Genomic DNA, 24342 nt, shown 5'->3' on the forward strand with positions numbered 1-24342 from the left:
CAATGACATTTAGCACTGCAGTGTCTTGGGCAGTTTGGGGTTGGTTTGTTATTTTGATGTAGGTGTGTAATATTCCCCTGCTTAAGTGCACCGAGAGAAATGCTTTCACTATTTTGAAAATTGCACTTTAGTTTTCAGAATGGTTTCTGAATGGGTGAGAATGAGTTTTTTTTATTTTTTTTATTTTTTTTATGATTATTTTGGAAATTGACTCCTCAATGTACATGTGCCAAGCCGATTCAGACTGACTAAGTTGGCATGGATTGTTTAACAGCTAAATTGTTGATCCATGTTGACGTGTACAAATACACTGGTACAGTATCAACTCCTCCTGTTATCCAATTCTATAAATGAAGTAGCTTTGGAGGTTCTGATTTAGGTGGAAAAATAACATTTAAAAAAATATCACTAAATTACAAACTCAAAAAAGAAAATGTGAGTGCATGTTTTTTTCTGAAAATAAGCACTGCAGGTTCTAGTTTCTGCGTAATGTAGATCATGGATGTCCGGCCCCATCATAATATAGCTTGTCTCGGATCCTGGTACCTCAGCTGACCTGGAGAAATACTCAGACAATTGCACATCCTGCTTTACAGTGGCCGTGTGCTAAACGTTTAAAGATGGCTGAGACGGTTTGAGAACTTCAAAACGACTGTTGAATGTCATCAAAACAAAATTCTTAAAGGAAACACCCCAATGATTTATTTTGAATAGTTAGGACTGATCAAGAAAGTCATAAGTTGTTCACCGACCTTTAAACTGACCAATTATCCATCAGCACCCTTAAGGTCATATTAGAAATGCCACGAATCAAACTCAAGCCAACCAGGCAGTAATGCCCTGTCTATAAGGGGTATCTAAAGGAGAAAAATAGATAATATGATCGGAATAAGGTAGTTGTGTATATGAAGCCACAGACACAGACACAGACAGACACACACACACACACACACACACACACACACACACAAAGAGAGCATGTTATTTAGTAAAAGTAATTTTAATATTTCAGCCAGAGCTGAAAAAACGATTTCAATATCATCATTTCTGAAAGCAAATTTACATTCTGTCTTCGCCGCCGCAAAGTTAAATGTCTGACTTTTAGCGAAGTGGAAATGCATTGGCATGTAATTATACGCATTATCCGTTCTGTAAAGTGATCTGAAGCTATTTCATTGCACAGGAAACAATGGGGAGTAAAATTAGACTGACACTTCAGCTCACTCTACTCGTGTGTGTGTATGTGTGTGTGTGTGTGTGTGTGTGTGTGAGTGAGTGTATGTGTGTGTGTGTTTTAGACGCATGCAGATAAAAGCTTCAGGCTCTGCCGCTGCCCTTTGTCTCCTGCTGAATAGAAACCACGTGCTCCGTTAGAAGCCATTACATGCCCCCAAACAGCCCAAATAATCACTAAAAGCAAAGCACGTCAACGGCACACTTTGAAACTAATTTCACGAAATACACTTCTGATGACATCTGGAATGCTTAAAATAAGACAATGGTGAATCTGTGACTAATGAGCAATGCACAAAGCGACTGTTAAGCTGTTTAGTATTTTTCCAGACTAAAAATATGCAAATGATTAGTGCCCCTGCCCTGGCTATTATAACGAAACACCCACACACACACACACACACACACACACACACACACACACACACACACACACACACATACTAAGAACTGTATTATGTAGCACCTACCCGGACACACAGATTTGAGAATACTGCCCACTTCCTCATCATCTTTATTCCCCACACTCTGACCCCCACCCCTCCCACACCACCCCACGCCTCATTGCTGGGTCTCTTAAAGTAAGCTGCGCTCAGACCAGACCTCTGGCTGCTGCTGATAGGTTTTTTAATTTGCCACCGTGCAGGTCTCTTCAGCAGGTACAGGCAGATTTGCTCAGGACTCTGCTGACGACGTAAAAAAAAAAGGGGGGGGGGGGGGGAAGAAAGAAAGAAACTAAACGTCAGATGCTTCAGCCTTCTGCCCGGCTCAATCACACCAGCACCATAGACTGCCCCCGCCCAATCCCCAACCGCATCCCCCCACCCCCCCCAAAAAATAAATTATCATCATTTAAATGCCACAGATAATATGCGTGTACCGCTTTACCCCTCTCCATCCTCTATAATTAAATATGATAAAAAACGGCACAGTGTAGGGTAAATAATAATTATTATTGCCATCCGTGCCGTTATGGTGTTTTACTGGGCTCATTTGAATAATGGTAGCGGATAAGGAAGTGTGGGGGAGAGAGAGTGGTTGTGTGATGGGAATGTCGCTCGCTCTGCTAGCTGCAGTTTCAGGGGCCTACATTCGGGTGACGGGCGGGCGGGCGAGGGTGGCACAGAGCGGGGGGCGGGGGTCTGGTGTGTGTGCCAGAGAGAGAGAGACTCTGGAGGAGAAGGCAGGCAGGAGCGCCTGGCCGAGAGACGCACGGTGAGGGGATTACTGTGACGGTCATTTGCATATCAAGAATTCTAAGCAGTGAGGAAAATATCAAACCCTCCAGCCAGCAAGGTCATTCTAAAGATAATTCTCTCTACACCCCCACCCCCCCACCCCCTTAATAATTTATTTTGCATATCATGCAGAGGGACGCGGTGTAGATTAAACAGCCGCTCCTCCATATCAAACCATCCCTGTCACTTCAGCCTTTGCTAACACCCCCCTCGCCCCTAAACACACACACACAAGTCCCAACCCCACCCTTATAAAACACTCTATAAAGATCAACCTCAATTACAATGGCCAGAACACAAGCCGCTATTACCTATAGATATCCCTTAAATTAATCTAATATAAACCGTGGTGTTTGTCTTTTCCTTCATTCATTAATTTTGTTTTTATTGAGCCTTCATTTAACAAACTGAAGATTTGATACTAACATTTCAGGACTGGGCTTACAGACTTGGCCAAGGACAGAGGAGACTTATTTATATGATATACTAATAAATAATACTGCAGTCAGGTCAAATAAATAAACACAAGTAGGGTTTTAGTTAGAAATACCATAAAATAGTGGATATGAAATGTTAAAAACTAAATCTAATTATACTGATAAGACCAAAGGAAAGTGCACTGTACTACAGACCCCACGTCTTTTCTCAGCTTCCAACCCCAGGCTATGACCGGACACTGGACATCTCTCAAACAGGAAGTGATGTCATAGGCAAGCAAGTACTGTGCGGATCTCCGATTATAAGTGAACAGAAAAAGCAGTGGAAGAGAACCCCTGCTCCTGCTTCTCTGGCTGGTGGTGAGGAGGGTGAAAGGAACGCAAATGGCCGCTGATAAAAAAAGGCACTTTTTTTCCGCCCAGGCAAAAATGTTCCTCTCCCAAAGGCTTGTGGGAAATCGCTGATAGAGGGTAAACGAGTGTATGAACAAGACCACGTCCACCATGACTCCACTCCTGATACACCGGGTGGGGGGAGGGGGTGTAGCAGTGATGGAGAGACTTGTGGAGGGAGTGAGTGAATGGAGGGAGAGAGAGAGAGAGGGAAGAGGAGGAGAGCAGAGGGGGGGTCTTGACGATAAGAGAAAAATTCAGACCGGTCAAAGTTTCCCTTTTGCCAATCGTGCCTCTGATAAAGACAGCGGCTGCTCCAGCACTGATAGAAGGGCTATCTCTCCCTCGCTCTCTCTTTTTCCCTCCCTCCCTCGCTCTCTCTTTTTTTTCCCTCTCTCTCTCTCTCTCTCTCTCTCTCTCTCTCTCTCTCCATCCCTGCTCCCTCTCCCGTCAGTTAGTTTGTGAGGGGGCCTATCAAACCAGCATCACACCACTGCCATCAGCATCATCAACCACACAGCAATTAATATCGCTCCAATTACTGTTAAAACGGACAGGCTGGGACGGCACGATAATGAACACATCCTCACAAGAGGAATTAAAACACAGGACACACACATACAGCTCACCAACAAATACAACAAAACACACATATGCACACACAGACAGACAGACACACACACACACACGCACGCACACACAGACTGCTCACTGACAAAAATAAAAAACAGACAGGCACACACACACACACACAAATACATAGACACAGCTCTCAGCAATATCAAAAATACGAAAAGATCAAAACATGGTAATCGCTCTGCATTGCCTAACCTACTCTTATGGCAGATAATGTTTTAAAAAGTCTTTAAAATGCATATCTCGGGGAAAAAATAACACATTTCATTTTTATTAGCAGGATTCTATTCCTTTCCATTCCCCAGGCTTTTATCATCTGCAGACAAAACACCCTGAATACACCAAATACACACACACACACACACACACACACAGAGGGGGGGGGGGGGGGGGGGAGAGAGAGAAAGAGAGAGAGAGAGAGAGATAAACACACACCATTTACATGATGTCTGTTGGCCTTCTGAAAATGTACCACCACCATAATTGCTGCTATAGTGACATGTCTTAACACAACTATTCTTTTCATGTGTAAAGCGCCCAACACAACAAATATTGACTGCAATGCATGGGACACAGACAGTACAGACTGTTTAACACACATCACGAAAGTCAACACAACACACACACACACACACACACACACACACACACACCCTCATGTCAGCGGTGTCATTCCCATGTCAGCTGGGAGTAAGATAGATGTTGAGGGGGTCTCTGGGCCTGGCATGTCATGATAAATTAGTTCTTATCGTGTTTTAAATATTTATTACACAAGATACGATTGGCTAGTAGAGCTGAGAGAGAGGGGTTGAACTTTAGTTTTTTTTATTGAAACCTGATGATAAAGACAAAAGATTTCAAGGGGGAACATTTTTAATTAGTTTTCTTTACCACTATTAAATATTCCAATATACATCCAATGTCTCCCCCAATTCACCTAGCCAACTCGGCTTTCTTGTTAAGTGACCACCATTTTTAATTTTAATACCATATTCCATGTCGTGCTGGACAAGTAAATAAGACAATAATTATGTTATTACTAAGCCATTGTTAATGAACCTCTTGGAACTTAAAGGCTTATTATTAATAATAATAATAATAATAATACCTTGCTATCAAAAGAAAAAAAAACTGAGAAGTAAGATTCGTAAATTTAATGACAACATTATTGTGAAGATGGTGTAAATTACACTGATGCCAGTCAGAAGTGCTTGAGGCACCAGGCAACAATGGCATGAAAGGGATCCGTTTATGATCTTCAAGTGGAGGAAATGTAGGAAGTACAGTATTAATCACATCAAGCCCCACTAACTGTTCCCATTGTGTACCGCATGACGGCTACATCTGGGGCTTTGCGTTATGTTATCAACAGACAGGCATTTTAATTTCATTTACACACATCTAGCCTCAGTAAAGGTGTACAAAGATGGAGACTGGCATTCTCTTTTCTACATGTGCTCATCTAAACCTGAGAGGATTTGGGAACATTTATTATTTCACATCTAGATTTTGGCAGAGCACACAGGACTGTCACCTAAACCATTTTGGCATGTTTGTTTGTTTGTTGCCTTGAAGACAAGCAGAACTACCTCCTTGAAAAAAGTGCAGCAATCAGGTTCTACCGGTCATAATATAACACTTACACGCATTAACCCTATTGTGTGAGTGTGCTTAGACAGTGCAGATGCAGCGTTGATTGCATAATGTTACACACGGCAGCTTGAATATAAATGGACCCCTATCTTTCTCCTTTTTCACATTTGCACTCCCTGTAGCTTTTGGTTGTAGAAAAAAGGTTGATCACTGCAAGCATAAGTAAGAGTATCTGAGATTCCAGGCCAAAGCACAACAGACAAATAAAAACAATAATGTTTTCAGTTATTACTCACAAGAAGAAAGTAAGAAACCCTCTTAATGCAACCTTGTGAAGTTATAAATAGAACGTGAGCTGGTAATAAAATCATAAACTGTGCTGGAATGAAAGCTAATGGTTCCAGAGTACCGGATACACCAACAAAGTGAGATACTGTGACAGACAGATTGGACAGACATAAACACTTGAGGCGAGACTGACCTGGGCCTAACCAGTGTAGCTCTCCGTCTCCTTCGGCCTCCATCTCCTCCTCTTCCTCAGTGCTCTGTGTCGGACCTCTCTCCTCTTCTTCCTCCTCCTCTTCATCGGGCCCCATGAGAGAGTCGTGCGTCCTGGGCTCTGCTTGAGGAAGAGGAGCAAAGAGCACAGTGACATGATGGACTGGTTAGAGCATTCAACTACAGATTATGTGCTGAATTGGAAAGTTATACTTTAAGGGCTGGGTGGATTTCTGAGTGTTATCTGTGTGTGTGTGTGTGTGTGTGTGTGTGTGTGTGTGTGTGTGTGTGTGTGTGTATATGCGTGTGTGTGTGTGTGTATGAGAGTGTGTGTGTATGAGAGTGTCAACACTCATTTGATTTGAACAGAATCAAACTGAGAGAGAGGGAGAGAGATTTGTGTGTGTGTGTGTGTGTGTGTGTGAGTGCATGCTCAGACATTGCCGTCTTTACTGGTGGTTTCTGTCTGTTGATCAAAGCCTCCAGAGAGATGAAACTGCCCTCTATGTCTGAAACACGACACCTTACAAAATCCACACACAAACACACTCTCTCTCTCTCTCTCTCTCTCTCTCTCTCTCTCTCTCTCTCTCTCTCTCTCTCTCTCTCTCTCTCTCTCACACACACACACACACACAGAGAACCTTCGGATATACCAAGTGAGACTAGGAGACAGAGGATGGTTGGTGTGTGTGTGTGTGTGTGTGTGTGTGTGTGTACCTCTTTCTTTCAGGAGGGCAAAATCTTCCCCTCATCAAAGTCTAGGACACGCCTATCCCCTCTAATCACTGCCATCAATATACCTGTCATGATGATGGTGATTAGTCAAACACACACACACACACACAAAATCCATGATCAAAGGAGATGAGGGCAATGATTACAGGTCTCTATCTCCCTTCTCTGTGTGGCTCATAACGACTTTCTGTGTGTGCCAAGCCAGAGAGACGTGATATCATCTGTGTGTATGTATGTGTGTGTCTGTATTGGGCTTCATGGTGGTGGTGGGGGGAGGTCTGTTGTAGGTCTCACCTCTCTCCCACCAATCTGAACCCTCCCTTTAACCCCCCCCCCCCCCCCCCCCACAACCAGCATCCCCCCCAGCCCCCGATAACACCTCATCTATGTGCACAAAGGGCATGTTTACCCTTGCATTCCCGCGCCAATAAACAGCGATAGCTCTCGATCGATACCAGCCATAAATGTCCACCCATGTGACGCGCAGGGCCCCAGTTTGCCGTTATTAATGTAACAGTCGTAGATTAGATCAGCATCAGCAAATAAATCACTCCACTCCCTCATGCTTTTTACACACACACACACACACACACACACACACACACACACACACACACACACACACACACACACACACACACACACACACACACAGCGTCCAACTTGCTCAAACCTTTTATACACTCACCACTTTACACTTTCGTCTCTCATGCCATGCACATGCAGTCAGATGTTATATCCAACTTTCTCATATCTCAGTTCCTATCAAACACACACACACACACACACACTCCATGTCCAACCTTATACCCCAGACACATTTTTACACTCAACACAACCTAACCCTGCCGAACACAACCACACACACACACACACACACACACACACACACACACACACACACACACACACACACACACACACACACACACACACACACACACACACACACACACACACACACACACACACACACACACACACACACAGGCCCTGCCTCCCTCCCAGTCTAAACAGTGCCATTATTTTCAGCTATAAATCACATTGAATGGCACATTGATTTTATCCTGCAGCGCTCAGACTTTGGGAGAGGAGCTGCAGCCACAGTTATTGCATTTAATATTATCAATATTATCTGCCATATCATCGGAGCAGAGACTGGGAGGTATCAGGAGGAGTCGACAGGGGCTTTTCTGCCACCATCCCTCCCCCTGCACCCGGCCCTAACACACACACAGTAACTAACATGCATACAAACAAACACATAAACACACGAACAGACACACACACTAACATTGACACAAAAAATGTACTATAACACATACACACATATCCAGTTGTAAGTATACACACACATACACACACACACACACACACACACACACACACAACTCAAATGAGGCCTCTGCTACCTCCCTCCATCTGATAAGCCTAACTTCCCCTGTCACAGCTGGAGGGCAAAGTCACCCAACCACCTGAACTCCAACACCAAGCTGCCTCTCAAAGATCGCTTTTCCCCTCAAACTATTTTTTCAGGTTTTTTTTTCCTTTCTTTTTTCCGGTTTTCATCCCAACTGCTCAACAATTCCCTTCCCCTCCCCTCACATCTCCTCTCCCCTGTCCTGCTCCCTTCCTCTCCCTGAGTAGAATGAGATGAGGAGAGAGAGAGAAAGAGAGAGAGGATTAGAGAAAGAGAAAGAAAAAGAAAAAGAAAAAGAAAAAGAGAGAGATTTTGTCTGGCTGTTCATTCAGTTCAGATTCGCTCTCATTCATCCAGAGTTATAATGACCACTGAGACCTCCGCTAAAGGGAATCACACTGACTAAAACCGCCCACACCACCCCCCGCACAAACACACACACACACACACACACACACACTTCCCCCTGCACCATCATATGATTAAATGTGCTGTGAGCTGCTCTTTATCAGTGCTCTGCTGATGTGGAGCAGGACTTCAGCTGCAGTACACTCCACACATCACACGGCCCGGCACACCAATACACAGGAAGTGATGTCATCACACCCAGAGTCCCAACACGAACATCCAACATGACCCACATGGAAGCCGAGGGACACGCTAACCCGGATGGTCCATGACAAAACAAAACCAGAAAAATGAGCCCTTTCACAGATGGGGCTGCAATTTGAGGAATTGTATTTGGTGTCTCTCTCTCTCTCTCTCTCTCTCTCTCTCTCTCTCTCTTTCTCTCTCTCTCTCTCCCTTTCTCCCCTCCCCTCCCTCTCCACTCTCTCTCATGGTTATCAGGTGGTTATCGCTTGTGTCTTTTTCTCCCAGATGGTGGATAAGGGACCTTGCCTTTATTAGCCGGTGCTGGCCTGATAAAGACCTGGTATTGATCGCAGGTTGAAAGAGCAGGTTCGTCAAACACACTTGATTTACAGAGGTCTGATAATGGCCGTGCCAGGCAACGCAGGAACCCAGGGGGAGCCCAACAACACAGTGACGTGTCCCTTTTTTTCTCTCTCTTTCTCTTTCTTCCTATCTCTCTCTTTCTCTCTTTTTCTCACTCACTCGTTTGCTCTCACTCTCTCTCTCTTTCTTTCTTTAATTGCTTCGTATCTCTCTCTCTCACACTCTTTTTGTCACTCTCTCTTTCCCTCTCTCTCTCTCTCTTTCTCTTTCTCTGTCTCTCGTTCTCTCTCTGAATTATGACAGGAGGAAACAAAAGGTCCGATCAAATGTGGGAGTATGGCTACACACACACACACACAAATGCAAAATATACGCACAAATTCAAGGAAATTCTCAAGAACTGTACACGTTGGTGTGACAATTGGTGTTAGATAACCCTGTACAGACACACAACAATTCTCAATTCTTCCACCCACACAGATACAACTAATCATTCTCACGCTCTCTCTCTTGTGCATGCACAGACACACACACACACACACACACACACAAGGATAATCTCTAATCTAGTCCCGATTAGCACCTGACAGAATTTCCATGCGTTTATCAAGCAGAGCCAACGAACAGACGCTTATCACTCTGGCCCCAAATTTCACAAGAACAGGAATTTTCCAGATTAAGAAGAAAAACAGGAATCTTAAATAACTAACGGTAAAAAAAGACTAAACCCCTGCATTGCAGGATTCAAGACAGAAATGGAGCAGTGAAGTATAGTGAACCATAGCTTCAGAGTAACCCAAGGCTTTTGCCTGAACAATTCATTAGCACTATCTGCACTTGCTTATAGCAATTTAGAAGGTCACAGTGACTTGTAGCTGGCACATTTATTGTCAGTATTTGCCATCTGGACTTGTATTTCTGTGATCTCTACAATAGGAGGCATTTTTTCATTTTTCAAGAAACCAAAAGACTCCTTAAAAAAACTCAATTAAATCTCCCCTCTCTGTATCTCCTCTCTCACACACACACACACACACAAACAGCCACATTTTGTATCGTTAACTATAGTCAAATATGGAATGTGTGATCCCTGATAGTCATCTATGTCGTTTTTCATATGTAAAGAAAACATTTTTAGTGAACACCGTTATATGGTGCAATACCCTTGCAAGACCACAGATACATTTGCATATCTTGGAAGAGTGAACACCAGTCAGTTGCATTTAAATTATCGCCTCCACCCAACCAAAACAAACTGTACAAATATTCACTATCTATATATTTACAGCATGTGCTATAGTATTATTTACTACTGAATACATAGTACTTACTGTAGTATTCATTATTGTAGTAACGACTGTAATATCGTTCACTCTATATGTTTTCAAAAAAATCTTCAAAGACAAATGTACTAGAGTTTCACTGCAAAGTATTCATAGTTAATTTAATTGAGAATAGTGACTTTGACTGTGAAGACATTTAGTCCATCTGACTGTCTGATCATGGGATGTTTGGGACAAGGCTGAAGAAGTCTGGCGTGAACCTGACTGGCATATAGCTATGGCACAGCGTCATGCCTATTGAGACAGGATGTCTACGCCTTAGCTGCCTTAAAGAATTCCTCTACCCTCCACAGTAAGATAGGGCTCTGGCTTGGCATCACTGAACTGGCACCCCCTCCCCCCTACACACACACACACACACACACACACACACACACACACACACACACACACACACACAAGGGCCTGCCCTTCTTGGATCGTGCCAACACTTTGGCAGGGGTCCAAAACTCACTCATTCAATCCTTAAGGCACCTTTGCCAAGTCAGTGCAGCCCATTCAGGTGAGGCAGCTAAGGATTCTAAGATCTCTGTTAATTTAAAAAGCCTCCCCTGGGCTATGCACTATGGAGGGTAAATACAATAAGGGTACGTGCTTTGGGGTAGCGCCACCTAGCTGTTAGGGGTGGCTGTGAGGGTCTCACCTTCACTGCAGAGTGGGGTGAGGGATGGGGGGCTGCAGCCATCCAACTCTGCTGAGTCCTCCAGGTCTGAGGCTCCGCCCTCATCGCCTGATAAGCTGACATCGTCGGGTGGATTCTCATCACCTGTGTCCAGGTCACCGATGGAACCTACAGCAAGGAAGGAGAAAGAGAGAGAGAGAGAGAAAAAAAATTATGAACATTAGCAAACCGTACCTAAACCAGGGGGAAAAAGTCAGAGAAAGAGACCACTTACTTTTTTTCTACAGCAATCTGACATTGGAATTGTAAAATCACTTAAAGATATGTTTTGCACCAGTAGACAACACCTTATTGTAAATCCTGATTTTACTAAATAAATACCATTGAATACCATTTAAAACTATTTCTCAGCATCTCTCAGGGTCAGTGCTTGTCTGACTCTACAGACCTATGTGATTCCATGTTAAAATGCTGATGATGAACCTTTGATGCCTTGACCAGTTTCCTCGGGTTTAATTGGAGGAGAAATCCCACCACCCTCTAACACAAGCTAAATGAACAGGATTTGTATCAGAGGGCCAGCCAGGACTGATTAATTCACACCTATAATATCACAGTTCCCTAATCCCTGCTGACAATATAAGGATTTATATCATTTGTTTCGCTGTGCTGAATGGAGGAACCAAATAATTATTCAGTTTATCACAAATTAGCTCCTGGTAATACCAAATTATAAAAAGATATGCATAAAATATTGCTACGACATCGGTCCAGTCCAGTGAGTGAGTAACTAAGGCAATAAAATAAAACCTGCCAGTGTAATAATTATTAGGAGTGATAATCATGGTTTTTATTTAGGTGCTTTATCTAGGGATTTGTAGGTCTACTTCATGTTCTGTTCCACAATAGATATTTTCTCTTGTTCTGCACAGCATATAGAAGTAGTATTTGTAGCCTCCTCCAAGACTAGATAGGCCTATACATTCAGTGCAGGGACAGATACATTATTGTGAGTTTAGAAAAAGTATTCCCATTTAAAAATGTTATTACACAGGCGCGCTATTCCCAATAGGATCATATTCGCCCGTCTGCATGTTAATTCATTAATGAGCCCTTTTCCCAACGGATTCAAACCGACGCAGGCAAAAGATAGAACATTTATATAAAATGATCAAAATAAGTACGACATCTGGTGAATGAAAAGACAACGTTACGACAGGGCAGAGCCGTGTCCGTTCTTTAAATCTTAAGGAAATTAAGACCGGTTGGAAATTAGGGATTCCTTTCTCGACAGTTTGTAAATTAATTTTCATTAAGTTGTGATGAACGAAAGGGATTGTTCCGAACTAAAGCCGTGACTGGAGGCGTATATTTACACTCCTAGAACAAAGAGGCCTATAATCTATACAAAGCACACAACAATACCCGTGAATAAAGAGTCTTGTAGAAAAAGGCAAAGGCAATTTTTCCAATTCTGTAATTTCACTTCCAAAGCAATTAAAACGAGGCGGAGATAATGCTTGGAAACAATCGCTCCCTGACAAAGTGTTTCTGTCTTTGTAAATGAAACATCTTTAGGCTAATTTCGACTTCCACGCCTGCATGGTTCACTGTAATTTCAGATAGGCTAAAATTAACAGTTAGATTTGGACCTCAACAAAAAATACAGGAAAAAAAAAGATCGATCCCGGACGCAATATTTTTAGAATTAGTCTATGTAGTCCGAGCCTTGGTAGATCTAATTTTCTATATCTGTGAAGACATTTTCATACAATTAATTTTCCTTTAATCATAATTGTACAAAGGAACTTCTCTGTTTAAAATTCCAATTATATTCTGTGTTTTAAATGTAAGTTTGAATTATGATTTCCTTTCCCATTACAGTGCTGGTTTAATGAAACAATCACCGCATCACTGCTTTGAGACATCAAATGGTGCGGAAAACTTTCAGCTGTGCCCCTGTTCTCCTTTTCTTGGCGATAGAAATTGGCAACCGTTAACCAATTTTTTCACCTCCAAAACTCCATAAGAACAGGACAGCTGATGATAAATTAGCTCATATGTTATGTGACATCATAAGGCTTAATCTAGCCTTAATAACTGCGTTCACATAGTGACCAGTTCATATTTCTGAAGTGTGAAAATTAACCTTTGTTGGTGAATTTGGAGCCTCTAAATACTTGACACGTATACATAGGGCTTAACACAAACACTATCAGTATTATAAATTCGAGCTTCCAGCAAAAAGGCAGAGGCGAACCGTGAAAGAAAAAAAGAGAAAGTGAGAAAGTGAGAGAATATTACTAAGAATATGAGCGATGGTCTTGGCTGGCACTTCAACAAGCAGAACAAAGTGGCGAGCTGATGAAGGCTGCGCGGATACTGCTTTATTAACTCCACGTCCACATCAAACCTGTGTGCTTAGCACGGCGATTAAACATAGAGACAACACATCAAACCTGTGTGCTTAGCCGCGGTGATTAAACACGGCCACTCGCAGGCTCTCACGCTAATAACCGCCTCCCGCAACAGTCAAAATCAGAGTCGAGAACGAGAGCGAGAGAGGAAGAGAGAGAGCGACGATCTATCAGACAATCAGCAAACTTCAGAAGAAAAATCCGTGAAGTAGGATGTTTAGACAGAAGAGAGGGGCGAGGGAGAGAGACTTATTTAACGCGTACTCTACTACAAAAACAGCCCGCCTCACCTCAGGCGCACCTGATTTGAAATTTCACGCGCAAGAGGAGGAACGCATTGATCAGAGCCGAGGGCGCTAAAGCACTTTAAATCCGGAATACAAATGAAGTGGACGTGGAAGCTTCACCACTGTCCACACGCGCGCGCACACACACACACCTGCACACTCACACCTCTCTCTCAGCAGCGACTCTCATCAGTCCTCATTTAACGCCATCACCACTACCACCAGCATCATCATGGAAATTAAATATCGCCTTATCTGATTGACGGCACCTATATGGAATCACCATGCTCAGGTGCAAGAGAGAAAGAGTAAGGAAAAGAACAGCTAACATACATCCAGAGAGAGAGAGAGAGACACACACACACACACACACACACACACACACACACACACACACACACACACACACACACACACACACACACACACACACACACACACAATGCAGACAAAAAAAAGAAAAAAGACGACAAAACAGCCCACTTGGGCCGGCATGGGTGAGGTTATTTATCTTGAGGGAGTTGTTGAGAGGTTGCTGGGGTGATGGATGACCCTGTGGACTGGGCTCCAGCAGCAGGACTGCAGTGGCAGAGACAGCGGCACAGAGTGGGGTGGCTCAAGCTGGATACTGCATGCTGGATGTTGTCACCTCAGCCACTGGAGCAGCAGATAAGCCTGAAGCACCCCGGGGATGGGTGGTGCGTGGCCAGGCCCTGCCAAGCCCCCTGAGTGACTGGCAGCGACCGGGCCCCTGTATGCAGCCCAGACAGCTTTGCTGGAGTAGATGGATGCTACCAGCTCAGCAAGTCGTCTACCTTCTTTCTTTCGATCTCTCTCTATCTTGCTCTCTCTTTCTCTCTGGCCCTCCACTGATCTTTTGCACTGTCTTCCTCTCTTGGTCATTTTCAATCCATCACACTCCCATTCCTGTCCGCCTGTCTCTCTTTCTCCTCCTGTCTTCTTTCTTTATTTTCTTTTTTCCTATCTTTTGTTCTTCCATGTCCTGTCTTTCTTCAGTCTGACCGCCTCTCTCCCTGTCAGTGTCTGTCTGCTGGTCCCTGGGTGCATCTCCTCCCTGGACACTGCTCCTCTCTGAGGCAGAGCCCCCCGGCTACATCCCTAGAGAACCTCCACCACAGTGACCAGCAGACTCACAGCTAACCCTAGAGACCAGAACAGCAACTGGGGAATGGCAGTGTGTGTGTGTGTGTGTGTGTGTGTGTGTGTGTGTGTATGTGTGTGTGTGTGTGTGTGTGTGTGTGTGTGTGTGTGTGTGTGTGTGTGTGTGTGTGTGTGTGTGTGTGTGTGTAGGGAAGGGTAGAACATATTCGAGAACAACCCCCTTGGTGAGAGGCTTCAAGTGCAGCAGGCATTACACAGTTGGATATTTCTCACAGAGAAGATCTATCTGTAGACATCTAGGTCCCCAGAGACAGAGAGAGAGAGAGAGAGAGAGAGAGAGAGAGGGACAGACTGACTGACTTGCACTGTTAAAATGGATAGTACCCTATAGATAAAAAGATAGATAGATGGATACTTTATTAATCCTGGAAATTTAGGTAGGCATAAAAAACATGAACTGTGAATACTCCCTCAACTGAGAAAACAGGAAAAATGTCAAAATCTACTTACTTTCAGTATGGCCTAATGAACATTTCTGTGTCAATACACAATAAACACAAAGTGCATTAAATATTTATATAATTAAATGATATATTTAAATTCAATTCCACAAAGTGAAATGTACTACTACTAATACTACTACTAATACTACTACCTATTACTACTACTACTAATAATAATAAGTATTATTATATACATAATAATAATAATAATAATACATATGAATGAGGATGATAATATTAACACTTTTAGGGCAGAAACGATGGCTGTGGAGTGTAATAAGCCTCATATGCAAATGAACTTGTCAGGCCCATCAGTCAAATCTCAGGGCTGAGTGATTCTCCTGCTTATGATAATGAGGCCTGATGCGGTGGCCGATAAGCTGTGCCAATGATATTCATGTGCACTGGGGCACCGGAGCACTTCAATCAAGCCCTGCCGCTCCGCTCCGCATGGCACGGCACCATGGCCGAGTCAGCGGGGGGGGGCCCTCACATCAAACACATCAAACCCAGAACCACCACAAATCACCACCTAGCACCCAGCACTTAGCCCAGGGCATGGGGCAGAGGGGCACAACCCACTGGGTTACAACACATCCCCAATATCTCCTTCTCTTCCCCTCATCATCTCATTTCCAAGTTATCCTTACTCTCTCTCATTCTCTCTTTTTCAGTTTATCACTCTTTTTCTCCATTTCTTACTCTCTCTGTCTCTTACCCAGACATAGCCCCCCCCGCCCCCCTCACCCCCACCCCCCCTCAGTTTTCCACCATGCTCTTGCATCTCTGGTTCCCTCTCTCCTTTGGACGTTCTCTCTCACCCACTTTTTCAGTCTGGATCACCTCTTCCCTTCCCAATGCTCCCCCTTCTTTCTTCCTTCCTCTCCTATCTTTCCCTCTTTCTTTCTTCGTTTCTCTCTCTTTATCACTCTCTTGCTCCCTCTCTCTCGGTTTGTCTCTTTCTCAGACATAGCCTCCTTCCATCATTCTCTTGCATCTCTTGCTCCACCCTCTCCCTCACCCTCTTTTTCAGCCTGGTTCACCCCTTCCCTCTGCTCCCCTCTGCTCCCCTCCCTCAATCTCCCTCCCTCTCTCTCTCTCTCTCTCTCTCTCTCTCTTTCTCTCTCTCTCTCTGTGACTGCGAGCGTCACTCTGTGCGGATAGCTGGGAGCCGTTCGCGGTTATCGTCTCCTGCAGACTCTCTCAGCCGGTCTGATCTGTCTCCTCTTCATTAAGCAAATACGCCGACGTGGAAATGAAAACATAATAGCTATTTGATTTCCAGTGAGATATTTTGCATATTGGTTCGGAGCTGATAGTGGAATTTCATCAAGTCGTTCTTTTTTTTCCCTCTTCCCTCTCCCTCCTCCATGCTTTAAAAAAAAAACTGAATTACGAAGCAGGGGCAGCAGTGACGGGATTTCTTTACATTGCTGGGAAGAGCAGGGAAAAAAAAGAGAAAGAGGAGGAAAGACGAAAAAATTGGGGGAAAAAAAGCCATAGTTCCCCAGGAAGACTACTTAAACGATTAAATATCCCCCATTCCCCTTTTTCCTGCATTTGATAACAGAGGGGGAAGAAATTTAAAGAATTCACAGTGCTTTAGGTTCACTATACTAATAAGAGATAGGACAGAGAGAATTAACTCCTTAATGAGCAGGAGCTGTCTCCCCGATGATAATGCAGGGGAGACGATACAGGAGAGAGAGAGAGAAAGAGAGAGAACAGAAATGAGGGATGGATACGCAGAGGGAAAGAGAGATTCATCCAAACGGAGGGGTAATCTGATTTTTCTCTCTCACTACTCCCCTTCTGGAAATTGCTCTTTGTGGCCCGAGAGGGCAGGTGCAATCGTAGGTAGCGATATCGCCATGGCTACAAGATGCCCAGGATCGCCACGGAGATTGATTGTCCTGAGCAAGGGGTATTCCTCACATCCATCCCCCCTCATCCACTACATCACCACCACCACCAAGAGGGGGAAAAAACTACCCCTGCGAGCATTGATCAACAAACCACTTCACACCCAGCTATCAGATACCTCGGCGCGATTCCTACAAATCCAAGGCAGCCAAAATAAATCTCCCTCTGATTTCTCCCTCTCGGAACATGCTGTTTTTTGGTCCAGATAGGGTTTAACTGTCTCATACTCACACAAAAATATTACACACACACACACACACACACACAGACAAACACACATATTTTACAAGCAAACACATTCCACATTATATCTCACACTCATACACACATAACATCGAATCGCTACATATTCACACTTCACAGATAGACAGACAGTCACCCATGTTCCAGCAACGCTGGTTACACCCACAGAGAACATGAACATTCAGTAAAAGCTCTCTTACTTTCACAGACAAACAAAACCATTTTTACATGTTTCCTCACTAATTCTCACTGGACTGAATCAACAAGTACCCTGTACAATTATTGACTATATTTGTTATGTCTAAGGTGTTTTTCATTGAGTAGCAGTAAGGCCAAGATTATGTACATGATTCTATGGGTTTAATATGCCGGTGTGAAGTGTCTGATGAAGTGCCCGTGTTAATGCTTGTTTTTCTGTTTATGTTTGTTGGTTTGTGTGTGTGTGCGTATGTGTATGTGTAAGTGTGTGTGTGTGAGTCTGTATGTGAGTCTGTGTGTGAGTCTGTGTGTGAGTGTGAGTCTGTATGTGAGTCTGTGTGTGAGTCTGTGTGTGAGTGTGTGTGTGTGTGTGTGTGTGTGTGTGTGTGTGAGTCTGTGTGTGCGTGCACTGTTCCATTTGTAGGGAGGGTGAGAGCGTCCCTCCCCTGAGATGAAGCTCAATGGCTCCCTCTTGGCAGCCCATCAGACACAGAGCAGCTGAAAGATGGCTGTTCTTCTCAAGGCCGCCCCCCTGTCTCACATCCATCACACAGGAGTGTGTGTCTGTGTCTGCGTATGTGTGTGCATGTGTGTGTCTGTGTTTATGTGTATGTGTGTGTGTGTGTATGTGTGTGCGTCTGTCTCTGTGTGTGTGTGTCTGTATCTGTGTGTGCATGTGTGTGTGTTTGTGTCTGTGCATGTGTGTGTATGTGTGTGCGTGTGTCTATGTGTATGTGAATGTGTATGTGTGTGCGTCTGTCTGTGTGTTTGTGTGTGTGTCTATGTGTATGTGTGTTTATGTGTGTGCGTCGGTCTGTGTGTGTGTGTGTGTCTATGTGCATGTGTATGTGTATGTGTATGTGTGTGCATGTGTGTTTATGTGTAAGTGTGTGCGTCTGTCTCGGTGTGTGTGTGTCTGTATCTGTGTGTGCGTGTGTGTGTGTGTGTCTGTGCATGTGTGTGTCTATGTGCATGTGTATGTGTATGTGTGTGCGTCTGTCTGTGTGTGTATGTGTGTGCGTCTGTCTGTGTGTTTGTGTGTGTGTGCGTCGGTCTGTGTGTGTGTGTGTGTGTGTGTGTGTGTGTGTGTGTGTGTGTATGTGTGTGGCTATCTGCATGTGTATGTGTATGTGTGTGTCTATGTGCATGTGTATGTGTGTGTGTATGTGTGTGTGTGTGGGGGGGGGGGGGAATTGAGAGCATTTTAAATCCATGGTATCTGAATAATATGGCTGCGTTTGCCTCTATACTCTTGAACACATGCTCTCTGAGGCACTAGGTTTATGTCTTCAAGTGGAAGTGCTTCTAAATTCAGAGTGTGTGTGTGTGTGAGTAAGAGAAAGTGTAAGTTAGTGGTATCTACATTTACTGAGTGTGGTCAGTGGGTAAAAATGTATGTATGTGGGTGAGACTAGGTTTATGTCTCAAGTGCTTCCAAATTCAGTGTGTGTGAGCGTACATTCACGCACCAGCATGTGAGTGTATTAAAGTGCATGTGAGTGTTTGAGAGTGTGTGTGCACCCACTCGATGGCCTTGCTGGTTGTCCGGGGGAAGATAGTGATAGTGAGGGATGCAATAAGTAGTTGATTCAGCCCCCCCCCCCCCCCCCCCGCCAGCCCCCCAACCCCCCACCCACCGCCCGGCCCCCTCTCTCCCTGTGGATCTTGGGACGGTGGGAAAGTTCAAATCTGCTGCTATTTTCTATCTTTTATCAGGCTGCTTATCGCCAGGCTCTTGTCTGCATGCCTGGCTTCGATAGTCCAGGGTCTCTGCTCTGCTGCTTGGCAACCTAACTCCCCCTGGTTCTTCCCCTCCACTCTCCCGCTCTCCACTTCTCTTCCTCTCTCACACTCTCTCTCTCTCTCTCTCTCTCTTCCGCACTTTTCCTTGTCGCCCTCTTTTTCACAAGCATAAGCAGTAAAACGGGACTAAGGAAACAACCATGATCAAGAGGAACTGAGAAACTGAGAGAAAGAAACAGACCCATAAGGACAGATACTGAAAAAGAGAGAAACAGAGAGAGACAGAGGCAGAGAGGGATAGAGATAGACACATATACATAAATATATATATATAGCTTCCCTGAAACACACACACACACACACACACTCTCTCCCATGTCCAACAAGAGTGACTAAACCCCACAGAGAGGACAAGTAAACAGACTCACATCTGCACAAGGTAAACAAGCACTATCACCACACTATCACACAGACACACACACACACACACACACACACACACACACACAGCTTCCAGGAGGTACGATGGACACATAAACACACATTATATAATCTGAGTGTGTATCTTACCTCCAGGAGTGAAAGAGAGAGAGAGACAGAGAGAAAGAGAAAGAGAGGGAGAGAGAGAGAGAGAGAGAGAGAGAGAGAGAGAGAGAGAGAGAGAGAGAGAGAGAGAGAGTGTGTGTGCGTGTGTGTATGTGTGTGTGCTTGTGTGTGTTTGTGTGTGAAGGTCCTGACCTCTTGTTATCCAAACTCATGCTCATTATTTGTAATGGACTCTGTGTGGTACCAAACATACACACACAAACACACACACACACACACACACACACACACACACACACACACACACACACACTTTCCCTTGCATTAATTGATATTCTTACAAGCTGACAACCTCAAACTCACCACATCCCCCAAAGCTATACTATTGTTCTCTAACCCCTCTCTCTGATTACCCTAACAGGTGGCCAGTCCCCAACACCCTCAGCCCACACACACACACACACACACACACACACACACACACACACACACACACACACACCCATGGGAGCACTGATCCATCTTAAGGAAAACAATACCACTGAGATGATTTTCACAAGTGAGCCGCAAAACAAGCGTCTGGAAGGTGGGTCCAAGTACTGACTGCCGTAAGGTTAGTAACGCAGCCATGCACCACCGCATAAGCAAAATACATCAGAGGAGTGTTACACAGAAGAGTCAGAGGGGGAAAAAAGTAGAAAATAATGAACATACAAATAGAAATGAAGAAATAGAAAATATAGATGAAGAATAGAAAACTAAGCTATATTTTGAAATATTAGGAGACGTGAATGGCTTTAAGATGAGTACATTTCCACAACATCCCTCTGACCTTAACCTGACCTCTGCCATCTCACTCACACACATGCTGGCTAGTGTGAGCTTCGTGCCACAGTCTGTACTGAGTTTTGCTGGTAGAGTCTCACTCACACAGACACTGTAGCAAACGCTATCAGGCAGTCTTGATGGATATGAGCCGTCCTTGGATAAACCGAGGGCAGTTCTCACACAGACGTTCCTGCGTTTCAAACAGGTCAACCCAGGGTGGAGGGAGTAAATATGATATTGGGACGGAGAGATTATGTCTACGAGTGTGTTAGTGTGCACTGTGTGTGTGTCTATGAGTGTGTATCTATTGGATGTATGGTAACAGTGAGAGAATGTGTGGTGACAATGTACAGTAAGACACAACCAAACAAGCCGTGTGTGTGTGTGTGTGTGTGTGTGTGTGTGTGTGTGTGTGTGTGTGTGTGTGTGTGTGTGTGTGTGTGTGTTGATTTTGAAACAACGTATGGAGTTAACTCCCTCTTTTGTCGGCTGACCACCTTCATCTTAATCCTGGGAGAGAGGGAGGCATGGAAGAGGGAGGACGAGGAGGAGAGCATGACAAGGATGGTATGCAGGAGGGAGCAACAACAACAGGAAGAAAATGTCCACTCCTCTGTTGTCTGGGTACCCTGGCAGCCGCCGGGAGGAAAAGAGCCTGGCAGTCCTCTTCTCCTCCCGTCCTCTCTTCCCTGCATCCCTCTCTCCCCTCCTCCAGCAACAATCTTCTCCTCCCATCCGACCCTGCTGTCTGTCTGTCTGTCTGTCTGTCTGTCTGAACACCACTCTTTCCCACCCACACACACACACCCACCCACACAAACCTCCATCACCCCTCAGCCCCAAATGTATCCTCCAACCCTGAGACCTCACCCTCCCACCCCCCATGGGCCCACAGCTCCGACTGACCTGGCTTCTACTCAACAAACCTCCCCACAGCTGGTGAGGCTCGCGCCGGAGACTAAACACAGCTCTGATCCAGAACACGGATAACACACACACACACACACACACACACACACACACACACACACATACACATACACATACACACACACACACACACACACACACACACACACACAGAGAGACAGACACACACGCAAATGCAACAGTCTGAATTTGTGGCAGGTCACTTAATCACCAGTGACCCCACACACCTCCACAGGGGTAGCGGGCCAGAGATGGGCATCGGAGCAAGCTGAGGAGTGGGGAGGGATAGGGTGAGGATGTTAAGGTTGGTTTAGACTAGGCTAGCAGTCTGAGCTGATAGGGTCCTTAGGGGCTCTCTCACCTCTTGTATTCCACACAGCCCTGGCCTGGTGTAGTTTAGGAGTGTGAGTCTGCTTAAGGTAGGTCACATGGGTTTACTGAAGAATCGGATGAGAAACAGCGTATCTTTTCCACAATGATAGAATAGTCATGGCTTTATAAAAGGAAGCGTTCAGTCACGATTTGTCAATTTGTTGTTCGCTCATGGTCGCTGAATTCTTATAATACTTCCATACAGAAGTGAAGACACTACTTTAATGTAAAAGCAACTACAACATATCCCAAGTCCGACTTTGACCTCATAATCCTGACTCATTATGCATTTTCTTTTTTCACTTGCATTATGTCCCTTTTGATTTATAGTTCCAATGTTGAGTTCCATGTTTTCCATCTTTACGATCATTTGGCACTCTCTTGTAAAATTACCCTCAAAGTGCACGTTGTAGCTGTGACCGCTACACACAGTGCTGTTAACAACCATCCCTTGCCTGAAGCAATATATTTAATTTAATTTACCTATTCATTTTAGACGTTACCCCTTTTACCTCCATTCCATCTAATCCCACCTACATGAATGTACAGACACAGGGTTATTTTCTAATGACACACAAACTACCAGATCCTTCCTTCTAGTCTTTCTGGAGTAATCTTTATGACTGCCTCACACTAACACTCATAGTCACAGTCACAGTGAGGCTCAGAAGTCAAGCGCTTCTGTGGTTTTGTGTGTTTCTCTCTGACCTGCACAAGAGCATGGGCTCTTTACAGCTCTCCTGTTATTGTTATGGCTTAATGATGCCTCCTAAAAGCACATAAAAAAAGCACAGACAACACCGGACAGGCAGCTACTGCTCAGAAGCACTTCCCCTGCGCACTGACATCCAGTGCATATGCGTTTGCGCGCGCGAGCACACACACACACAAATACAATCTCTCCCAGACATAAACATGCTCTTTCAACCACACACATAGACACTTATGAAGATAAAAAAACCATTGCAATTCTGGTACATGCAATGCAACAATGCAATTCCCTAGAGTTGGGAAAGGGTAGAAAACATCTGGCGTCACCTGTATGACAAACCTGATCACAAAGACCTCAGCATTAACTATTAACAATGATCTTCTCCATTGCATATTGAACACTAGGTAGAATTCGTCAAGAATTGAAAATTACATTCCAAAACATAAATTAGAAAGACCCTTCCTATGGCTGTAACAAAATTCTGGATTAGTTATCAAAGTTAATTACTGTATTGATTTATTATTTCATTAGGGGGATACTAAATAAATTCCGCAATAATAAACATGGCTACTGCCTTAGGCAGTCTGCATATTTTCTTGTTTGTGGTTTTCTCTGTCAAACATTTTGATCTACCCACAACTGACAGTAATGATACTGGGTTCACAGACAAGGCTAAGGACTTCCTTTTGGCTTATACTGTCTCTCAATAAAACCTATTGTTTGGTTGTTAATGGAGGAGCAGGGTACAGTCTCCACATGTTGCACATCTGAAGTGGACTCAGACAAAGGGGGAATTGAGGAGACAGAGGGGAGAGGAGAGGAGAAAGGCATCTGGGAGGAGAGAGAAACCAAAAGGGGCGGGGGGGGGGGGGGGGGGGGGCGTCAGTTAAAATGTTATCTATCACTCACGTCACGTGGCTCAAAATGAAAAAAGACAGAGAGAGAGAGAGATCCTCCAAGAGCTGAAGAGATAAGTGTAAAGCAAGCAGATGGGTGTAGAGGAGAGAGAGAGAAGGAGAAAGAGAGAGGGAGAAAAAGAGATACAGAGAGAGAGAAAGAGGGAGAGAGGGATAAATAGAGAGAGAGAAAGGTAGAACGAGAGAGAGACGGAAGTAAACAAACCCCTCTATTTTCAAGAGGCAGGGCATCTCTGCTCTGCAGACCCCACTGCTCTGATAAAATCCGAAAGAGAAAGAGAGAGAGAGAGAGAGAGAGAGGGAGAGGGAGAAAGAGAGAGAGAGAGAGAGAGAGAGAGGGAGAGGGGAAAAGAGGGGGAGAGAAATTGAAGGGACGCAGCCCAGGAAAGATGCGCTGGCAGATGGTGGCTGCGAAAGGAAGTATCACCACCCCTCGAACGCAAAAGCCACTGCGGGACTTCTGATGGGAAAAATGTGTTCTTTTCAGATGATG

General features: G+C 44.5%; 1 protein-coding gene across 2 annotated transcripts in view; it reads right to left on the minus strand.

The window, feature by feature from the left end:
• zfpm1 (zinc finger protein, FOG family member 1) overlaps positions 1 to 24342 on the minus strand; it is an 80903-nt gene that overhangs the window by 33178 nt on the left and 23383 nt on the right. The window contains exons 2-3 of one of the 2 annotated variants that reach the window (XM_031565115.2): positions 11130 to 11276; positions 6012 to 6152 (exon numbers count right to left, since the gene is read on the minus strand). In XM_031565115.2, coding sequence (XP_031420975.1) covers positions 6012 to 6152; positions 11130 to 11276 — 288 coding nt within the window. The remainder of the gene's footprint in view (positions 1 to 6011; positions 6153 to 11129; positions 11277 to 24342) is intronic. The other variant, XM_012832564.3, reaches the window with a different exon arrangement.

The sequence above is a fragment of the Clupea harengus genome, chromosome 3, assembly GCF_900700415.2.
Source record: "Clupea harengus chromosome 3, Ch_v2.0.2, whole genome shotgun sequence".
In the NCBI taxonomy this organism is placed as follows: Eukaryota; Metazoa; Chordata; class Actinopteri; order Clupeiformes; family Clupeidae; genus Clupea; species Clupea harengus.